At 55.3% G+C, this 20,369-nt stretch overlaps 6 protein-coding genes and 2 non-coding genes across 8 annotated transcripts; 6 read left to right on the forward strand and 2 right to left on the reverse strand.

Annotated features, from left to right (window-relative positions):
• Positions 1 to 734: 734 nt before the first annotated feature.
• GPP1 (HAD-like domain-containing protein) lies at positions 735 to 1,567 on the forward strand (the record flags this gene model as incomplete). Its single annotated transcript, XM_083190486.1, has 3 exons — positions 735 to 853; positions 909 to 1,018; positions 1,080 to 1,567. The coding sequence occupies 3 exons, from the start codon at positions 735 to 737 to the stop codon at positions 1,565 to 1,567; spliced, it is 717 nt and encodes a 238-aa protein (XP_083054345.1).
• Positions 1,568 to 3,402: 1,835 nt separating this feature from the next.
• Positions 3,403 to 3,497, forward strand: ACO1O0_000992. The gene has a single exon. It is a non-coding gene; the product is annotated as a tRNA-Arg (tRNA).
• A 6,159-nt stretch (positions 3,498 to 9,656) lies between these two features.
• On the forward strand, positions 9,657 to 11,159 carry ACO1O0_000993 (homeobox domain-containing protein; the record flags this gene model as incomplete). The annotated part of the gene is made up of 2 exons (XM_083190487.1): positions 9,657 to 9,803; positions 9,867 to 11,159. 2 exons carry the CDS (start codon positions 9,657 to 9,659, stop codon positions 11,157 to 11,159), a joined length of 1,440 nt encoding a protein of 479 aa, XP_083054346.1.
• A 640-nt stretch (positions 11,160 to 11,799) lies between these two features.
• ACO1O0_000994 (uncharacterized protein) lies at positions 11,800 to 12,848 on the forward strand (the record flags this gene model as incomplete). Its single annotated transcript, XM_083190488.1, has 3 exons — positions 11,800 to 11,816; positions 11,959 to 12,769; positions 12,831 to 12,848. The coding sequence occupies 3 exons, from the start codon at positions 11,800 to 11,802 to the stop codon at positions 12,846 to 12,848; spliced, it is 846 nt and encodes a 281-aa protein (XP_083054347.1).
• A 1,204-nt stretch (positions 12,849 to 14,052) lies between these two features.
• Positions 14,053 to 14,141, forward strand: ACO1O0_000995. The gene has a single exon. It is a non-coding gene; the product is annotated as a tRNA-Glu (tRNA).
• A 314-nt stretch (positions 14,142 to 14,455) lies between these two features.
• Positions 14,456 to 16,271, forward strand: ACO1O0_000996 (asparagine synthase-domain-containing protein; the record flags this gene model as incomplete). Its single annotated transcript, XM_083190489.1, has 4 exons — positions 14,456 to 15,076; positions 15,134 to 15,544; positions 15,607 to 16,143; positions 16,200 to 16,271. The coding sequence occupies 4 exons, from the start codon at positions 14,456 to 14,458 to the stop codon at positions 16,269 to 16,271; spliced, it is 1,641 nt and encodes a 546-aa protein (XP_083054348.1).
• A 433-nt stretch (positions 16,272 to 16,704) lies between these two features.
• Positions 16,705 to 17,950, reverse strand: ACO1O0_000997 (uncharacterized protein; the record flags this gene model as incomplete). Its single annotated transcript, XM_083190490.1, is given in 3 exon segments — positions 16,705 to 17,250; positions 17,311 to 17,928; positions 17,942 to 17,950. The coding sequence occupies 3 exon segments, from the start codon at positions 17,948 to 17,950 to the stop codon at positions 16,705 to 16,707; spliced, it is 1,173 nt and encodes a 390-aa protein (XP_083054349.1).
• Positions 17,951 to 18,517: 567 nt separating this feature from the next.
• On the reverse strand, positions 18,518 to 20,127 carry ACO1O0_000998 (CoA-transferase family III domain-containing protein; the record flags this gene model as incomplete). The annotated part of the gene is made up of 5 exons (XM_083190491.1): positions 18,518 to 19,020; positions 19,102 to 19,606; positions 19,668 to 19,794; positions 19,860 to 19,891; positions 19,945 to 20,127. The coding sequence occupies 5 exons, from the start codon at positions 20,125 to 20,127 to the stop codon at positions 18,518 to 18,520; spliced, it is 1,350 nt and encodes a 449-aa protein (XP_083054350.1).
• Between the last annotated feature and the right edge of the window lie 242 nt (positions 20,128 to 20,369).

Consider the following 20,369-nt stretch of genomic DNA (forward strand, 5'->3'; position numbering starts at 1 on the left):
AGATCATTAATCATTGGATCGCCCAGATGCCAGACGCGATAGGTACGCGCTCAGTGCCCCGCCATACAAAATCCAGCCCTGTCGCCCTCATCATCTCACACGTCACCGGCTCACATCATAACTCTCATCTCTCATCGTCTAAGATGCTATTTGAACGATTTGATGTTCAATATCTGTATACTCATATCAGTTGATTCACATCATTCCCGCATCCATCCATCTCTCTTTTTCGCTCCAGCATCCTAGGTACTTATATAACCCCATGTTCTAGGCCATTAATATCAGTTTTATTTGGCGCCTGTCCTCTTATTCCTGTTAGCATGTCTTACCCATTAAGAGCGAAATCTCCTTTCACCAAGCTCTCGCTTCCCCTCATACCATCTCCTGCAATTTTCTGCGCTATTTCATGAGAGAACTTGTTATAAGACGTTGGGGCCTCATCCTCACTCGTGTTCGGGGCTTAACCATCTGTGGTGCTTCCGCACTCTCCGCGTAAAATGGCGGAGTTGCCAAGTGGAGCAGAACCTTCAACTCATTGGGAAGGCACTTCACGACTCATTTACCACTTCCTTCCGTCTCTTCATCTCGTCTACGTTTCACTTTAACCACCTTTCCTGTAGAATTACGCCACTCATCAGTTAAATCTGCCTGCTAAATTCGCAAATCCAGGTAGCCCCCAAAGGAATTTCAGCTCTCGCGCATTACGGGCGGACAATACTCCTATACACCTCATCATGGGTTCTCAACCACAATACACTCAGCCTCCGATACAGGTCTCCTTTGATGGATTCCTCTTTGACATGGACGGCACCATCATCGAGTCGACGCCCGCCATCGTCAAACACTGGCATACGTAAGTGTCCCCGCCCGTAAAATCCCCGAGGACCAACAACTAATACCCTCGTCAGCGTAGGCAAGGAGATTGGCGTCGACCCCAAGACCATTCTCGCCACATCGCATGGCCGCCGTAGCATAGATGTCCTGAAGATCCTGGCCCCTGAGAAGGCAAACTGGGAATGTAGGTGCCCCCCCTTCTGATCTTACGATGGCCTCCACTGCTCACCATTCACCTCCATCAGACGTCAGGGAAATGGAAGGCCGCCTGCCCGTGGAGCACTCGGCGCTTGCCGAAGAGGTCCCCGGTGCTCGCTCGCTTCTCAATGCGCTCATCGGCGTCTCTGCCCCCTGGGCCATCGTCACCTCGGGCAGTGAACCCCTCGTCAAAGGCTGGTTCCGCATCCTCTCGCTCCCCATCCCAGAGCACCTCGTCTCCGCCGAGTCAGTCCAGAACGGCAAGCCAGATCCTACGTGCTACCTGATGGGCCGGGAGAAGCTCGCACTGCAGGACTCTGGGAAGGAGCTTCTCGTCCTCGAGGATAGCCCCGCGGGAATCAAGGCGGGTAAGGAGGCGGGATGCAAGGTCCTCGGTCTAGTCACGAGTCACACGGCCGAGCAGGTCGCCGCTGCGGAACCGGACTGGGTGGTCAAGGACCTGGATTCCGTCAGACTTGTCGGGCACGAGGGAGGAAGGGTGACTCTGGAGATTGTGAACGCCCTGAAGTATTAGTTTTGCGACAATTCAAAGAATGGAAATAGAGGATTTAGCGAGATCAATCAAAGATACCAAATGACGAGAAACTACACCTCTTGAGGGCTTGGATTAATTTGCAAGCCATTGCAGAATTCCCCCGCGTTGGAGCAGATACTCAAACGCCCCTGGCAGGACTCGATCTTGCCGCCTGAAACACTCAGGTCTCCTCGAAATCTAATGCTTGTTGGTTCTCGTGTTTCTGATGACTTACATTTCCCTCTCCCTCTCCAAGGACCAAGACCAAGCTTTGGTCGTTCTGAGACACACTTCTCGGAAAACTACTACCCGTATATACTTTGCTCGGGAAGAGACTGGAGGACCAATCGAGTGGATATATCCGCAGAGTTGAGCGACATGTAATCTCCGTTCACAAAGAGAGGCCCCCTGAGGGGATCGCCCTTGCATCAGAACCATCGACACACGCCTCGTACTAGTTCAACCCCATTCTGGGGAAACACAAGGCGCCCGCCGTCCGCCACAAGTGGTGCCAACCTGCAGCCACCTGCAGCCTGCTGATTATCCCGAGCCACGTATAGTATACTCGTACTGGAGCCAAGCAAGGGACAAATCAGGATTTTGGCCCAGTTTAAGGAAGTCATGCAACTGGCACCTCTACCTGGTTACATATGGCCGATTACGATTGTCCGGGGGGGAGTCAGCAACCGACTCCCCAAGATCTTAGCTCGAAATATTAGCATCATCACCCTCAGAAACGCACATTTTGAGATAATGATTACCTGACCGTCTCGTTGCACCGCATCGCCGACTCGCCGCAAGAAGTCGGGCTAGGGGCTCCAGGCAGGCCCACGATCTCTCAGCTCCTCCCGACATTACGGGCCCGATGGGGTCTTGCACGACGGGATATACAACTGATGAAATGACTTCAATACAGGACTCTGTTGTCCTACTACCCACGGCGGACCCACTACCCTTGTCAAGTGCACAGGCTTCAGCCCAAGGAGCAGGTGTAGTGACTCGGGCGAGTTACACGGACCTCCGTCCAGGGCGCCTCGAGGTGATTTTTGGAGCCTGGTAATTGGCACTGAGTCAATTATTTTCTCGTCGCCTTGACTAAAGGCTGAGTCTTCTGAAGCGCGGTTACAGGCGATGGTATTGCACAGCAAAATCCTCAGTCCTCAGAGCCCCGGGGGTCGATGAGGCCAACCTACGAAAGTCAGTATTAGCAATACGGGGAATGCTGTCACAAACTAAACTGTGATTCAATATCATATTTTCACTTAGATAAATAAAAAGTCTTACAGTTTTCCCAATTAAAAAAATGCAACGCTCATACAGAGAATGAGAGGGTTGCCGTTATCGTGTTCAGGAGCTATGGGACAATATAAGCTACCCTACGTCACTTGTTTCTATATGCCTGGTCAACGTCTTGATGTGCAGTGTGTATTTCGGGGAAAGCAATAAAAGGGAAAGAATAGAAAAGGTCGGCAAATAGTTCCCGGAAAATACAGCACCACCAAAGCTATACATCGGTCGCCACTGTGGTGCCGGGCTGTAGGGAGGATGGCTAACAGAGGCAACTAAGAACTATGATGGAGGTGAACAACTTGAGCAGCTGACACCAGCATGTGAACGACTCGGGCTCAAAGTGTTGCCACTAGAGCGATGCAAAGTGTCCAGTAGGAGTAGTAGTATCTAGCAGTTCTGTTGTTTAAATTAAGGGGTTAGGGAAAAGAATTCGGTGACCAGTGTGTTGCGTTGTAGGGGAGACCGAGGTATGCTACTGGGAATATAAAGTATCCTAAAGAGGTTCTGGCATCAACCTCCCAGCATTGGAAGCGATTCCAAGCATTGGTGCGCTGTCGCAATGGTAGCGAGTAGTCCTCCTATTACGAAAGTAATACGGTATATCAGACTAAGGTTCAGGGTTCGAGTCCCTGGTGCACCGTGATATTTTTTTTGTCTTTTTTTTGGGTCTCACCGGCCATTTACTTTTTATCCCCGCAGGCGCTTCGGAGCGTTGGGGCCATTCAGCAGCGGAATGAGAATCAAAACGAGCTGAGCTGACCAGCCACAATGGTCATTGACGGTGTGTACGACTTGTTCTCTTCTCTAGTGGGACTCGTACGACACTTCTCGTTTGACGGCTACTCTTCTCGACCAGCCAAGGCAGTTCTCGGGTCAATGGAGGATCCAGCCCCTCCAGCCACCACCTTGCGAGTGCAAGCTGGCGACACGAGTTGGCCCGTGGTGAAGTTGGCTAACTTGGCGTCGTGGCGAGGAAGCGGATCGGTGCTGGCTCCGTATCGCACGTGGCCCCGGATCCGGCATGGCACTAAAGTAGACCTCCCCGCCCCTGATCCCTGTTGAGGGCTGCTGCGCTAGCACGCCCACCAACCGTCCAGCCGGTCGTCGTGTTGTTAAATTGCCGCGCGAGAAAGTCTCCGACCACTTCGTCGTCCAATTGTGGGCAACTGGCGTGAACAAAGGGTGAAGAGGATGCTGGGTGTCGCTGTTGCCAGACACATCTCGGCCTAGATCGCAGGAACCTTCTCGAAATAATCGAGCCTTGTCAAAGGCCTAGGCCTTGAGATGCCGCCTGAGAAGTCTCGTGAGCAACTCAGTCAGGTAATTCGTTTGTCAGGCGGCAGGAGTCGCCGCTGGTCTTTTGCCTCGTCTATCCGTAGGCGTGTGCGTTGGTGTGTCTGGGTCCTGATGGAAACCAGCGCTCAGCGGCAGACCGGACTCACCGGACACACGGAGTGAGGCCCAAAGCAGAGCAAGTCCCCGATGCATCGGCTCTTGTCAGCCGGTGGCCACCATAGGCAAATGCCATTGTGTGCTTGGCTCTGTGGTCCTGTGGCGACCACGCTCAGCGCAGCGCGCTCAGGTGAACCGACTGGGGCGTCGGTCCTGCAGGTCGCAGCGGCGCAGCCAAGGAGGGCCCGGGTCGTTGTGCCCGGCAGCAGTCGGGTTTCGCCCGCTGGCCAATGGCGATCACCCGTCACTCGGGATGCCAAGCGGCCCAAGCCTCTTGGGGACCCGAGACACTAACGTGGCTGGTCTTACCGTCCTACCGCCCTGGCGGGGCTTCCCTCAACTCCTTGCGGTTCAGCGGCAAGGGATAATAGCGGTTGTCAGCCATGGTACCATGGCTGTCAGACACTGTTCTACCGGTGAGCTCTGAAGGAGTCGCGTGGACAATTGTAGGGATGCGAAGTGCCGTTTCCCCAGCGGCACGCGCCGACAAGTGTCGAGCACCTGGACTCCCATCAAGCGCGTATTGGCGAGAGTTGAGAATCTTGGGCACTTATCTACTATGTAGTTACTAGTATTTAGTCGTAAAATCCACTCTGCCTGGGCGAAGTCTGGGATGGGATACAACCCATAGCACCTACCGTATACTATTATACATACTATTACTAGTATCCGTGTAGATTGTGCCAGCGTTGGCGAGAGAGAAAGGGGACAAGTGGCCAACAACGGCTCAAGTCAAATGCCGTCCTGTGCCTGGAGAATCTGGGGTACGTCGCGTGTGCAACCACGTTATTACTACATGTACGAAGTACGTACGTGGGAGCGTTAGTAAGTACCTGTATGCTAGACTCTGGTGAATACGTACCAACGTTGCTAGATGACCGTATACTCGTACCTGTTTCATGGAGCCCTGGAGGAGTACGTAGGTACATCTCCGGAGGATCGACAGAGCTTGCGACGATCATCTCCCGATCTTGTTAGCTGTCAACGGCCACCATGCGCTTAATGACGTCTCCCTTCCAATGGATACAGTGAAGAATGCAAAACCAGTGGTCAATTCGGGGATTTTCGATGCGCACAATGATTACAAGGCTGTAAAATGCGAGCACCAAAGTGCCATCAGCCACGTGTGATCGGTTTGCGCTTAACACCACATGGCTGCAACAGACAAACTTTGTTGTTAGTCCCCTGTAGATATCCATTTCAAACATCGCCCCATGTAGTCCATCGATGAGAGCAACACTTATTATCATAAGGCATGATCAACAACAAAAAAGCACTAAATGAAGTTTAGCTGCGACGACCCTGAAGGCGATGCGGAATGGCGCTTCCGTCCAAGACGGTTTTTAAGGGCCTGGACCGGTCCACTCCGCATTCCCACCTCAGGTAGATGCGTAGTATGTGCTGAGTGCCGGTCGGTTAACGCGTGGTTCTGTCACGGGTGTCACGAATGGGGGTTTGACTTCTCCATCCATTCTCTGCGCAAACAGAGGTACGTATTATGTAGTCCTGCAGGAAGAGTAAATGTCTTCTGGCATCTGCTGGCGTACTCGATCTTCGGTGGCTGGACGAGCACCGTGTTAATTTCGGGCCAGAGTGGCAGACCACTTGTTCTCTTGGCAACACCAGGCGATAGCGAATATTTGCCGGCGAGTCAAGTCCATTATTGGAGCACAGCGGGCTAACTTATCTTTTGGCGCCACGGCCTCAGTTTGTCTCTCCATATGAATGCTGATGAAGGCGGATTTCGTTGATTTCCCTGAATGGTGTGACAGACTAGGCGCTGAGGTCGAGTGGCGCTCGTAGAGTCACGAATCGCTTCAACAGCTGGAACTGGACCGGGGGGGGGAAGTTTTGAGCAGCCTCGGCCAAGCGGGAGCAACAGACCGCGTGTATTAATTTGGAGAAGTCGTCTCTTGATTCGGAAAGGAGAGACTGTTCACTGTCGATACTACATAGTATCCATCGTTGGACCCAGTCGGCGAGGAAACCCAGCGCTTTGCTTCAATGGCATGTCGAGTAACGTGCCGGATGAGCGGTGTCACCCGCCCGCCGCCTGGTAAAAATAGAAGAACATGCATCGTCAGTGACACCAGGCCGAACCAGCCAGGTGTGGCGTGAGTTTCTCATATCGGAAAAGGGGGGGGGGGGGGGGGTGCGGGGTGGTAACCCTGGAACGGTGGGGGTGGACCGGTGGACCGCCTTGAGAGCTAATCTAGCTCAAATCTTCGAAGTAGTATTAGACCGAGATTCCGTTACCTTCTTTCTACCGGTACCCGGAGTCCCTGAGAGCTGACTTCGCAAGAATTCGAACCTTTACGGCCGTTGTTCGGATTGGCCCAGGTTTACTTGTAGAGGAGAGGAAAGATGAGGGAGAAGGATAAAGATAGGGAGGGGCAAGGGAGAAGGTAGGGAGGGAGAGGGAGACGGAGAGGGAGAGGGGAAGAGTGAGAGAGAGGGAGAGGGAGGGCGATGTGACGAGGGCCCAATTGAATCAGTGAACAGGGAGGAATTGCAGTGCGTTGCAGAGCTGTTGGGTATTAAGCGTCGTGAACAGAAGAAGTAGAAGAAATGCTACCTTGTAGAGGGGGACTGTGTATGGAGTAATAGTGATCACTGATAGTACTAGCAAATGAAACTGGACACTCGCCGGGCGGGTTAGGATTGGGCTCAAGGTTGCCCAGGTGCTTTGGGCGTGAAAGCGGTGGTTGTGGTGAGTGCTGCACGCACATCTGCAGGACGAGGCGTCCACGTTGTGTGGGCGGTACCTACCTGATGAATATTCGTACGCGGAGACTTGCACGGGATCAGGCGATGGAGACTGGAGTCCGGCAACGCCCACCGAACAGACCCACCTTCTAGGCTGGCAGCCTGCACGCACTTGCCTGATGGGTGTTCTGTCCCATCCAACCGCCCTCTCCCACCCTCTTGGTCGGATCATGTAAGATGAGAAGAATGCCCAGCTACGGTGAGTGGTATGATGGCGCCGAATTACGAGTAGCTAGATCCAATTCATGGAGATTTACGTATTTTCCCACCTACGATTTCCGTGTGTCGGTCAGGGTCTGCGGAGGATATATATATATGTAATTAAATCATAATACCTGACGCAAAGCTCCCAGACGGGGAGGCTGTCGTGCAGCCGCGTTCAACGTCCCTTCCCTCTTTGGCACACTGCTGGGTCGTGTGGGAGGAGCATCGGCAATTCAGCTTCCCTTCCATAGGTTGTCTCATTCTGACCGGGAGCCGTAGGCCAATTGCATCAGCAAGGTAAGGTGCTGAGTACCTCTAGATGGGGATCCTAACGCCCCTCCTCATACTACCAGGGACCTACTGGCAGCATCCCGCCATCCGTGGATCGTATCCTTCTCCCTATTCGTAGCTTCATCTCTTTTATCGCTCGTTATTACGGATACTTGGTGAAGAAACACTAGGCGACGATGCGACATTGGCAGCCGACTGCTCGGTTAACGTGTACTAGTACCTAGCGCCCTGATGAGGCTCAACCAACCCTTGTGGTCCCTCTTATCCTTGCTCTCGCCGGATCGAAGATCTCCCCGTTGTCGGCCAGATCGCAACAGGCAAGGCTGTGGGCAGCCTACTTATGGCCGCCGAAGATTTTCGATCGCGGCACCTGGCACTGGGATCGCGAACGCGCACTCGTGGTCTGCTGCAAAAACCCGCATGGCCGACCAAGAACATGCTCAGGCGGCCGAAAGCGTAGTGAGGGTGGCCGGGGGGTTGGACCTAGGCAATCCAGGCCCAGAAACCCCCCAAGCCCCTCGGCGTCCGCGGTTTCACAAACCACCAAGACCCTGGCGCTGTGCTGTGGTACGCAGCCGCGCTTTGGCCTGGGCTCTTGGCCTTTGGCTCTTGGACCTTGGCCTTTCCGCGCCCCACCCCTCTTGTTCTCCAACTCTCGCTCCGAACGCTGGCCAGTGGTGGCCCTCCAGCCGCTTGCCAAAGGGGGTGATTGGAAGGGGTCCATTCATCCACACGAGGGGCACCTGCCAGGGAGTGCCGTTGTGAGCTGGCGCCACCGTGAGAAAAAAGCCTAGGCCCAGCCAACAGCGCAACCCTTGTTGGCGTTGCAGCGCCTGCCCGCCTGTGCGATGCCAAGCGAGGACCCTCCACTCTCGATTGTCCCCGTCGGATTGGCCCATTGGTAGAGTCGCCTCTGCGTCTGGCATGACTGTGGCTAGCCTAGAAGGCCTGTTGCCCTGACTCTGCGCTGTCTGCGCCGTCTCCGCCATCTGCAGTTTGTTACTCTGCAGGCCCCTGCTGGGCTGGACTGGGCTGGGCCAGGCTCGGCTGCGATGCCGCGCTCCGTCTCGGGGTCTTGGACCTGGGATCCAGCTTCTAAGCCCCGTCAGGGACTACGCCTTGTGGCAGCCGCCGAGCCCTCAGAGCACCATGCCAACCTTAATCTCCCATGCCGCCGGCGGCGAACGCCAGCGGGGATGTTGCTGTGATACCTAGGCTCTAACCGTACTGGACGCTCTCTTGCTCTGACCCAGGTGCTGCCCAGACACGGGCATTCTGCAGAACACACGTCGAGCCTCCCACAGGCATGGCCCAAGTGGGCGGGTCACCCGTCGACATCACAATGCCGGGGTAGACAGGGCTCCGGGATTAGGTAGGTATCGTCTGGACTGTGCCAGTGCAGCGTGCTCTCCTCCTTCGTGTCTTTCCTTCTTCTACCCTCTCACGCCCAGCCCACCCATCAGGTCATGCCCTTGTGCTCCCTCCCCTTCCCCTCCCCTAGCTCAACCATAGAAGACAGCTTCCCCCTTTTTCAACGTCATCCCGAGAGACTAGAGCTTGAGCGAGCCCTGTCTCACGCTCCCGACAACCTGCTCAGTTCTCCACGCTGTTACACGATCTCCCAGCGCTCACCCTCCCCCCTTGGGAAACCCGACTGTGGGACCCGGACGCTTTTAAGAATTAGAACATATCCCCCCGGCTCTCGGATTCTACTCGCGTTGTTCTCCCTCTTTTACACCTTGATTTACACATTCTTTTGGTTCGCCGCATCTGGCATACTCCAGTCGTTCGTTTCGCGATCCCTACGTTCTTTTTCTGGTCCACGGACCCTACTGGTTTGCGGCCCGAAGCTCCTCTCCTTTGAGCCCTTTCGTCGCCGCCGATCTTCACATTCGTTAAGGAATACACGATACGACCTTTCGACAACATGGGCTCATACTCTCAACCCCCTTGGGCCCCCTGGTCATATGCCGAAGTCAACGATTCCTATCCGGCGTACCAACAGTATCCCAACTATTCTACATACCTTGCCGATTCCATGGAGGCCTATCAGACTCAACACCATCATCTTGTCCACCACCATCAAATGTCTCGGACAACAGAATCCAAGCCCCGTCTTTCCAAGGAAGAAGTCGAAATCCTCGAGGCCGAGTTCCAGAAAAATCACAAACCGAATAGTAGCACCAAGAAGGCTCTTGCCGAGTCTATGAGAGTCGACAATGCCCGCATCAATGTTTGTCCCCCCAAACCCCCAAGCTGTGACTTTCTGGACCCCCCGCCAACTAACTATCGGTAGAATTGGTTTCAAAATAGGAGGGCGAGGGAGAAGAAGGAAAAGAACATCCGAGAATATGAGGCGAGGCAAAAGTTGGAGAATGTCAAGAATGAAGATGGAACCGCGGATTCAAAGCTTTCTGACCGCAGCAATGAGCTGGTGGCCTCCAGTGCTCCATTTCCCGCCGCACAGGACGCACCTCAACTAGCTTCCGAGAAACGGGACGCTTCTCAAGTCCCTGAACAGGGCAGTGGGACGCCTCATCTTTCCGACGAAAGTAACGATGTGAAGGACGAGAAACTTAGCCCTGAACTCCCAAGCGGCATCTTTGGGCTACCCAGTTCCGAGGAACGATTTGACGCTTTATCACATGAAGGGGATTGTACGTCACCTTCCAACGGAACACCAGACGCAAATGAGCCCGAGTTTGCTCTGTCAACCAATGGTGAGGATCCGGATTACTACGGTCAACAAATTCGGCACTCAATGGCAGGATCAATCAACTCGCTGTATAGCTATGCAGGCGAGGATCTCATGGGGTTTCCACCTAGTCAACCATCAGGCGATGACAGTGGGCTGAGTTCCCCTCCAAATATTGACATTGCATCCCGTCGCAACCGTCGGCCCCCTCCCTTATCTATCGACGGCTCCCGAAGCTACTCGGGCGCAGCTCCCAGGACGGCCGTGGAGATGGGAAAGCGGCCGGACACGATGCGCCGTGTGGCCTCCGCCACTGGCACTCTGCGGGTCTCTAAACCCATGGGGATGCCGCGGAGCCCATTTCAGAAGAGCCGATCTCCTGTATCGGCGGCTCCCAAAGGAAGCAAGGCGCCACCGACACCGGATACACCAATCCTCGCCAACCAGCCGACCAACACCAATGTGAGCAGTCTGGGTTCAACCACCGCAATATCTTCCTCAGATCTGCCAATCCGGGATCCTACGCTGCGAACACCGCCAACAACCCCGGGAGGCATGCAGAACTACTTCAGCATCCGCTCGGTCTATGATATGCCCATGGCCGGAGACGGCTATGCCACCACCTCCATGAACAATTTTACTGGAGATTTCAATGCCTCCAACATATCGTCAGGGTATCCGCATCACATTGCCAACCCCAACACAGGCGTCGGCCAGCCTCCGACATCTTGCTTCGTCTCGCCAATGGCCGGTTCCTCTTTTGGAATCACTGGTGGAAATCCGGAGTATACCTGGCCGGATAGCGTTATCTCCAGAAACCAATCTCCAGGCGAACAGCAACAGGGATCCCAATTCTTGAATATGCCAGCCTCCGGGTTTGGCATGGAGCGGTAGTCGTTAGTCAGGATGAGCGGTCGTGGCGCTTGTCGCTCCCATCACCTTTGGCAAAATCCTCAGCGTGCGATGCCTTGCCCCCGTGATCTTCCGGGAGCGAACACTTGTACTTATCTTCTTTTTTTCCTTCCTGTTTCCTTTTTCTGTTACGCGATATGGCCGAGCAGCTATACAGTGGCCACAGCCACGTGGACAGCGCTTGGGGCCTAGGCACATAAATTCGCTGATGATATACGACGAGCATGTTTTTCTTAATTTAATCAGGAAGCGTTGGGATTGAATTGGGGCGCTATAGGAAGAGACGGAACATTGTCTTGAGGCGTCTTTGGGTCTTGTCAGCATGGGTGGCGGACACACAACTTGCAAGGCGTCTCTGGAAAGCTTGAGCAACAGAAAGCGATTGAGGGATCATATACTGCCTGTACTTTTAAGCACGCATATAGGCCTCGTTTCTAGACGGGGTCATTATTGGAACCTTTGCAGGCCTTGCTTTTGGCCGTTTTATTATCTATTATTGGGTTATGGGTTGACATTGTGGTAACTGAACTGTGAAAGAATTGTTTAGACCTTGGCCACTAAGGTAACGAACGTGAAGAACTCCCAGGAGGTCCTTGAGGGGATTAGTTACCAACAAGTAGCAATGTGCATCGACCCACGGTGCAGCTGGGCCACCAACAGCTGAGCCCCTCTCAAAGATGCCTAATCTAGCAAGGCTGACTTGACTTGATCTCCAGCAACATACAACATACGAGATACTAAAGAACGGTCTTTTTCTAAATCAATTAAAGCTAAGGGACAGATCAGCTGCCATTATGTGGCTTCTCGATGTTAAGACGTTGGAACTGCGGTTCTTCGCGACACCACCGCCTCGATACGCCATCCTATCTCATACTTGGGGTTCTGATGAGGTCCTTTTCGACGACCTGCGGGATGTCAGCCAGGCGCAAAACAAGGCTGGCTGGGTCAAGATCGCATTTGTCTGTGAAGAAGCGAAGAGAAATCAACTCCCCTACGCATGGGTGGATTCGTGCTGCATCGACAAGTCTAGCAGTGCCGAGCTGACTGAGGCCATCAACTCCATGTTTGAATGGTATAAGCAAGCCGAGTGCTGCTACACGTACCTGTTCGACTTTGAGGAGAGAGGAGAGGAGTCTCCACGAACCATCAAAGAGAGGCTAGCAACATGCCGCTGGTTTACCAGGGGCTGGACTCTCCAGGAGCTAATCGCGTCCCCGATAATGGTCTTCTTTGATCGGGATTGGACAGTCATAGGAACAAAGGATTCCCTGACGCCCGAGCTGGCGGAGATTACCGGTGTCGATGAGAAAGTCCTCGAGCTGATGGATTACATGTTTGGAATGCCGGTCGCCAGACGAATGTCATGGGCCGCCAAACGCCAGTCGACCCGCGTCGAGGACGTGGCCTACTGCCTGCTCGGAATATTCAACATCAACATGCCTCTTCTGTACGGCGAAGGAAGCAAGGCGTTCCTGCGCCTCCAGGAGGAGATCTTGACTCAGCACCACGACATCAGTCTCTTTGCATGGTGCCAACAGGAGGAATCACACTCTGCCTACCGTGGCATGTTTGCTCACTCTCCTGACGAGTTTGTGGGTTGCTCTTCGATGGTATCTCGCACCAGCCCCTTCCTCTTAGGAGCAAGGTTCACAGTCACCAGCCAGGGTCTGATGGTCGATCTGGGCCGCCACTTAGACTACCCACATCCAGACACGACCTTTGTCGACCTGGACTGTTTTGATACCTCCCAACAGCCCCTACCGAAGCGGATCAGAGTCGTGCTGAAAAAGTTTGGTGATTTCTATGTCAGACATAAGCCCTGGACCCTGGTGGCTACGGGGGTTCCTTGGGTTGGCGACTCCTTAGAGTTGGATCACCAACGGGAAAGCAAATCTGGAACCATCTATATCAAGAAAACATTGTCTCCCTCTCACTCTACGTTCATCGAGTTGATGTCTCAGCGGAGGTTGGTCTTGGCGTATCGAAGCAATCTGGCAAAGGCAGTGGAAAGGTCTCGCCCGGGAGTTAAATCAACTCTCTTGCATGATATCAAGAGACTCTATCAACTCAATGGCATAGATCAATACGGCCTTGGGTTTATCCAGGAATTCAACATTCGGTTCGGTGAGGATGAACCTATCTGGTGGGATTCCTTCACACACTCTCCTGGAGACGGAGTAGAGTACTCGTTTGCTATCATCTGCGGAATCCCCATCAACCCTGATTCTGCTTCAGAGCACCTATTGCCGTGGTTTGCGCTCTTCTGCGACCGGGACGGGGATGCTAGGAGTAGCCGCCTGGCGACCACGCTTGCAGGATGCTCTAGGGCGGATGCATCCGGGGCGATGACGCGCCACATCAATGAAACCATGTTTCAACTGTACACGGATCATTCGGGCAATGTCGTCCAGCAGCGGCTGCCTGTGAGTTTTGTTTTTGGGGCCAAGGACAAGGTGGGAGGCTTGCAACGGCTGAGTGTCAACAGGCTTGGCGGAGGAGGATCTCTCTTCTGCGCTGATGTACAATGTGAGCAGATCGGTTGGTAAGCAGTCTGGAAGGCTATTTTGGATATTGAATTGTTAAAATAATACTATCTATAAGAGAAGTATAAAGTCTGCGCACTGCACCGCGCCGGCGCCATGTTGAGCTGGTCGACTGCTCAGGGGTCAGTGGAATTACTTGAAGCACGGTACTCCTAGTATGGGCATCTCCAGCACTAATAGGACTAGGTAGCTTCTGACTATCTCTAATAATTTACCAAGTAATGATTCAACGAAAGGAATGGATGGCTTTGGGACTCGCGACTTGGACTAAGTTTGCTGTAAAGGCTCTATAATGTGTAATTAAGTGGCTTCTATCATCCAATAAGCAACTGTCCGGTATGGTGTAGTGGCCAACATTTGACGCTCTCAATCTCCTTTGAGTTGTACCGTCAAGCCCTGGGTTCGATTCCCAGTACCGGAGAATTACAAATTCTTTTTTTGCACTTCCTATATCATCTTATTTATTTTGCCGCTGACAGCAACAAGTGTTAGTTTTTGCTTTGGAGCCCCTTCCTTCTCGAAAAACAACATCTGGCTGTAGTCTCTAGAAAGAAAGAAAGAATTTCCAGGGTTGGGCGTGATAACGCGAGGCTGTACGGATACAGTGCGCGTAGCTGGCTCCCTCCGATTTTTGGTACGGTGGGGGTTTGGGTAGCTTCCTTTTCATAGCGCGTCTTGGAGCTTCAGTCTTCACCTCAACACCACCTCAGGTCGCCCCGCCCACTTGGCCGCAAAATGTGCGGCATCCACGCAACCATCTCGCCATCAGATGCGCCGTCATTAGACCAAGACCTCGAACGCCGCTTGCGGAACCGCGGCCCCGATCATCTGGGGACGGTTCGCGCTCAGCTGGACGATGTGCCCTGTCCGCTCGCGCTCACATTTATCTCCACTGTCTTGTCCTTGAGGGGCGATCACGTCGCGAAGCAGCCGCTAGTTGACGCCAAGACTAGATCTGTGCTCTGCTGGAATGGTGAGGCATGGCGGATTCGAGGACAAGGGTTGGCGGGCAACGACACCGAGGCTGTCCTCGACTTGCTGCTGAAAGCCAGCCTTAGCAGATCAGAATCGAGTCATGATCCTGTACTAGAAGCACTCCGAACCGTCGAGGGCCCCTTTGCATTTATCTATTTTGATAGGCCGTCAAAATGTTTGTATTATGGCCGTGATCGGCTGGGTCGTCGGTCACTCCTGGTGAACGCAAAGGATCCTTTTACCTTGTCCAGCATTCCCGAGTCGCTTTCGGATGACTGGGCTGAGGTTGAGGCTGATGGATGCTACAAGCTGGAGTTAGATAACGCAGCGTTCTCTCGAATGTCCCCAACAAGACACCCGTGGGTCGAGGACGACTCTCTGGTAGGTTCTTGAAGACGCCCAGTACGCACACCCATAGTCTGCCACTTACCTCCTTAGGTTTCGAGCATCGGAGTTTTCAACACTACGCTTCCCACAGCACCATTTCACCTGTCCCAGGACTCAGCTTCTGTGCAGCAGCTCCATCAACATTTGATCGAGTCCTTGGAGGCGCGGGTGTTGGATATTCCACTGCCGCCGGGTGCCGGGGATTCTGACGCGAGAATGGCTGTTCTGTTCTCCGGTGGCCTCGACTGTACTGTTCTTGCTCGTGTGGCAAGCGAAATTGTGCCATCCGGCCAGCCAATAGACCTGATCAATGTTGCATTTGAAAACCCCAGGATTGCCTCCCAACACCCCGGTCACTCCAAGGAACAGTTATACGAGCTCTGTCCCGATAGGATCACTGGCCGGAAGGCCTTTGTGGAACTCTTGGAGACCTGTCCCAGGAGGGCCTGGCGCTTCGTGACTGTATGTGCTTTGCCTCATTCCTCATTTCTTTCAAAATTTCCAGACGGCTAATCTAAGCCTAGGTAAATGTTCCCTACACGGACACCACTGCCCACAGGGGGGAAGTCGTTCGGCTGATTCATCCGCACAACACCGAAATGGACCTTTCTATCGCAAATGCCCTCTATTTTGCTGCAAGGGGACAAGGGTCGGCCCTAGTGGCCGCGGACTCAGACCCTCAGCCATACCAAACCACTGCCCGGGTGCTACTGTCCGGTCTCGGCGCCGATGAGCTCTTTGGCGGGTACTCCAGGCACGGTGCTGCCTTCTCCCGTGGTGGATATGCTGGACTGGTCGATGAGCTGAAGCTCGACGTGAGCCGTCTGGGGAAGCGGAATCTGGGGAGAGACGACCGGGTCATGGCGCACTGGGGGCGCGAGGTGAGGTTTCCATTTCTCGACGAGAGGCTCGTCAAGTGGGCCATGGAGCTTCCAGCGTGGGAAAAGTGCGACTTTGGCAGCCCTGAGACGCTGAGCCATCTTGATCCTGAGAAGCGCGTGCTGCGTCTGCTAGCGCGGACACTGGGGTTGTTGTCGGTCGCTGGGGAGAAGAAAAGAGCTGTGAGTACATCGTCCGTCCATCCTCATCCTCAATGTAAATTGACGAACGAATCTAGATTCAGTTTGGAGCCCGCACGGCCAAGATGGAAAGCGGCAGAGTCAAAGGGACGACCTCGATATCTCCCTGAAGGGGAAGGGCACCCCGAGGCAGTTAGAGCAAGTGCTCTGGCAGCGGCCCAGCACATATAATCGCCCCCGGCTGTGATGATCAACAGATACTACCGAGTCCTTGCATTCGGAGGCGCCACCGACAGAGTGACTGTGCGTTGGCCTAGCCGGCTAACCCTTCCTCTGCGTGGGTGCCCAGAGCAATGACGATGACGACGTAAAGGCAAGTCTGAGCCGAAGTCGGGGTATTTTATTGTACGGAGCACTCTATGCATGGAAGACTGTTTGCATTAGGATTTAGACTTGTTGAGAACACGCAGCAGGATGAAATCCTCGCGGTTTTGATATATTGCTAGAGATACAATTATTGACTATGATACATGTCGAGTTGCGGGATCCTTGCTGGCGGGTATCTAATAAAAAAGAGCGTTGGGGATCGATGCGTTGTCGACACTATACAGGGTCGACGATCTGTCTTCCCATGCTGTCCACCATGAAGTGACTAAAGGCCTCCTCGTCATTGTTGTCCGCGAGGAACGCGCCATCCTCCGTCTCCGCCACCAGCTTGGCGTACAGGCCCTCGCCGGCCCTGGGCCAGGTGGGCGGCGGGGCGTCCTCCTCGACCATCTCGACCTCGGCCTCGGGCTGCTCCTCCTCGACGACGAGCTCCTCGGCGAGGCGCGACCGCTTGAGGGGCTGCTTCTTGACAGCCGCCGCGCGGGGCACGTTGCCCTTGATCTTCTGCTTGGCCTTGGAGTTGAGCAGGCTGGGGCCGTGGCGCGACCGGCCGGGGATGGGAGCCCGTTTGTGGTGGGGCTTGGATATCCGGGGCTGGGGGATGCTTGCGTCCCAGTCGGGCGAGTCGAACATGGGCAGGTCGGGGTGGCGTTTCGAGACGGAGACCATAATGTCGACGAGGAGCTGGGGTTTTAGCTGGTCGCAGAACGATAGGACGTTGAGGACGTCTGTCTTCTTCATGTTGTAGAAATACTCGCGTCTCTGGGTTTCTCCCTGTCAGCTACATCTGGTTGCTTCTCTTTGTTATAGGTTCGCACTTACTGCGTGATCTGTTGCGCCCCCCGGCGCAAAGCCAACCTGGTCCGGCTTAGCGGGGGCGATGCCCTCGGGCAGGGCGGCGAGACGTTTCTGGCGGATCCTTTCAATCTTCTGCAGCCGGGCCGAATCGACCAGGCGCGCTGGAAGATATGGTGATGATGAGGATGAACCCTCCGTCTTTACGCCGACCCCGCCCGCCGACCCTGAACTTGACTGCGGATGGGTTTGCTGCTGTGTGGGGATAAGCCTCGGGGGCAGTGCCGGCATGACCATCGTATTCTGTGTAAAGTCCACGACGTCCCCCTGCTCCCCCCCATCATCCCGCTTGCGCTTGATGCCCATGTTGAGAGACTCGGCCGCGGGCTCCCCCTCGTCCTCGGCGACGACGGCGCGTGCAGCGGGAGGAGGCCGGGCCTCCTTGGCGGGGGGCATCTCCAGCGTGGTGCTCATGCCCTGGACGAGCCTAGACCGGGCGTCCTCGAAGGCATGCTGGTCCGGGCGGGGCACCGTCGCGGAGGCGTCTGTGAGGGCGGAGCTGAAGCTGTGGGAGCCTCCTCCGCCTCCCCTGATGCGGCTCAGGATGAGGGACGTGGCGGCGGAGAACTGGGGGATGTAGGGCGGCTGTGAGATGGACGCGTTCCATGATTTTGCGGATTCGAGGATGGGTTCGGTTCTGGGGGTTGGGTGTGGTGGTGGTTGAGAATCGTGTCTGTTGCGCATGTCTCCAACTGTGCCACCTGGCGCTGAGGGTGGCCCGTCTATGTCCATGGGTGCCGCCATCTCGTCGTCTCACTATGGGAGCGTCATGAGACGGTTGGTTGGGAGCGAAGTTCTCGTACTGGAGGGAAGTTAGGGTGATGAGGAAAATAAAATAAAAATGAAAGCGAGAAGTCGTCTGCTTTTTTTGTTTGGAGGCAGAGTGAATCGGTCGTGATGAGATGTCGATTCTCAAGCCATGCTGAAGTGAATCTGAGTCGTGGTTGGGATGAGAGCGAGAGCACGTGCATACGTGAGTTACAGGCCGACGGCACGTGATCACCAGCGCGCTTGACGTGACTGACCCACGAATGCTCTGCCTCGTTCCACAGCTCCATCATCACAATTGCATGAAACAGCGACTACAATCTTTCAGTCTTGTAGGGATAGTGTAATATAATTTCTTATTTTTTTTCCCCCATTTCCTTTTTTCTTTCATCTCACGCTATCAAGTTCACCTGACCACTCCCTGGTCCCGCAGGGCCGCCACCTCGGACTCGCCGTAGCCCAGGTCGCTCAGGACCTCGACGGTGTGCTGGCCCAGCGTGGGCGGGGCGGTGCGGACGCCGGGCTGGCTGTCCGAGTACTTGACGGGAGTGTTGACCATCTTGATGGGCCCGCAGGCGCCGTGGTCGACCTCGACGACCATGTTGCGCGCCTTGGTGTGCTCGTGGTTGAGCGTGGCTTGGACGTCGTTGACGGCTGCGTACGGCAGGCCGCTGCCCTCGAAGACCTGCAGCCACTCCTGCGTCGTCTTCTCCTGCGTCACGGCCTCGATGTCCGCCTCGATCTCGTCGCGGTTGGCCACGCGGTCGGCGTTGGTCTTGAACTTGGGGTCGTCCTTCCACTGCCGCTGGCCCAGGCCGTCGCAGAGGATCCCAAACAGGCGGTCGTTGCCGCCGCCAAAGAGGATGTCGCCGTCCTTGGTCTTGAATGACCTGTAGGGAACAATGGAGGCTGTAAAAGTGTCAGTAAGGTAATCTATACACCGCCCGTGTGCATGCATGCATGCTGCCCCCAGGAGGGAAGGCTACTCACGATGCGCCGTGCCCCACCGGCCCGAGTCCTTCTTCCCGCTGATCAGGCAGCTGCTGGCAATGTTGGCGAGGGTCGCTGTCTGGCAGTCGCTGAGGGAGACGTCAATGTGCTGGCCCCGCCCCGTCTTGGCCCTGGCCAACAGGGCGGCCATGACGCTGTTGCTCGTGTAGAGGCCCGTGGTGAGGTCGGTGACGGCGACGCCGACCTTGACGGGGGGCCCATCGCGGGCGCCGGTGATGTGCATGAGGCCGAACTCGGCCTCGACCATGACGTCGTAGCCGGCGCGATTGGAGTAGGGGCCGGTCTGGCCGTAGCCGGTGATGGAGGCGTAGATGAGGGCCGGGTTGATGGCGCGCAGGGACTCGTAGTCCATGCCATACTTCTTGAGGGAGCCGGGCAGGTAGTTCTCGACGAGGATGTCGCACTTGGCGACGAGCTTGTGGAGAATGTCGACGCCCTCCTTGTGCTGGAAGGACAGGCCGAGGGACTTTTTGTTGCGGTTCACCTAGGGGTTGTCAGGGGGGGATAATCCGGTGGCCTCGGGAGGCAGAATGAGTGAGACATACGCCCAGGAAGTAGGCAGCCTCGCCGGGGCCTTCATGGCCGGACTCGGGAGTGTACTGAGCGTACGGAGGACCCCAGGCCCTGGTGTCGTCGCCGCGCACGGGATGCTCGACCTTGATGACCTCGGCGCTGGGAAGGGCGGTCAGCGTGTGGTTTGGGGTGGGTTGTGGGGGGTAATGGGGATGGGATCTCACCCCAGATCACCGAGGATCTGCGTGCAGTACGGCTTGGGAGGATCAGTATGAGAGCTCGGACGATGCGGCTTAATAGGGAACTCACGCCAGCCAAGACACGCGTCATATCGAGGACGCGGTAGCCCTCGAGCGGCAGGGTGCCGGCCTTGGAGGCGGTCGAGGCGAGGCTGGAGGAGGCGTGGAAGTGGCGGTAGTAGTGGCCATTGTGTGCGGGCGCCTTGCTGGCTTTGGCCCAGGCCGAGGCCAGCAGACTCCGGGGGCGAAACATGATTGCTGCTTGGGTATCGTGATGGATGAGGCTGAGGGTTCAGGGACGGACGACCGAGACGACCTTAAAGACGAATACCAAGACGAAGACCCCAGACCGGGCCCGGGCCGGAGATGGCGAGGCCGAGCGAGAGTGGCAGCGACGTCGGGGCGTCTCGGGGGTTCGGCCGCTCGGCTCAAAGGACTAGGTAGGTATTGTGGTAAATAAAGTGGTGATGGATGGAGGTTGTGGAGGTGGTGGAG

The sequence above is a fragment of the Amphichorda felina genome, assembly GCF_050947745.1.
Source record: "Amphichorda felina strain 45539 chromosome Unknown scaffold_1, whole genome shotgun sequence".
Lineage (NCBI taxonomy): Eukaryota > Fungi > Ascomycota > Sordariomycetes > Hypocreales > Bionectriaceae > Amphichorda > Amphichorda felina.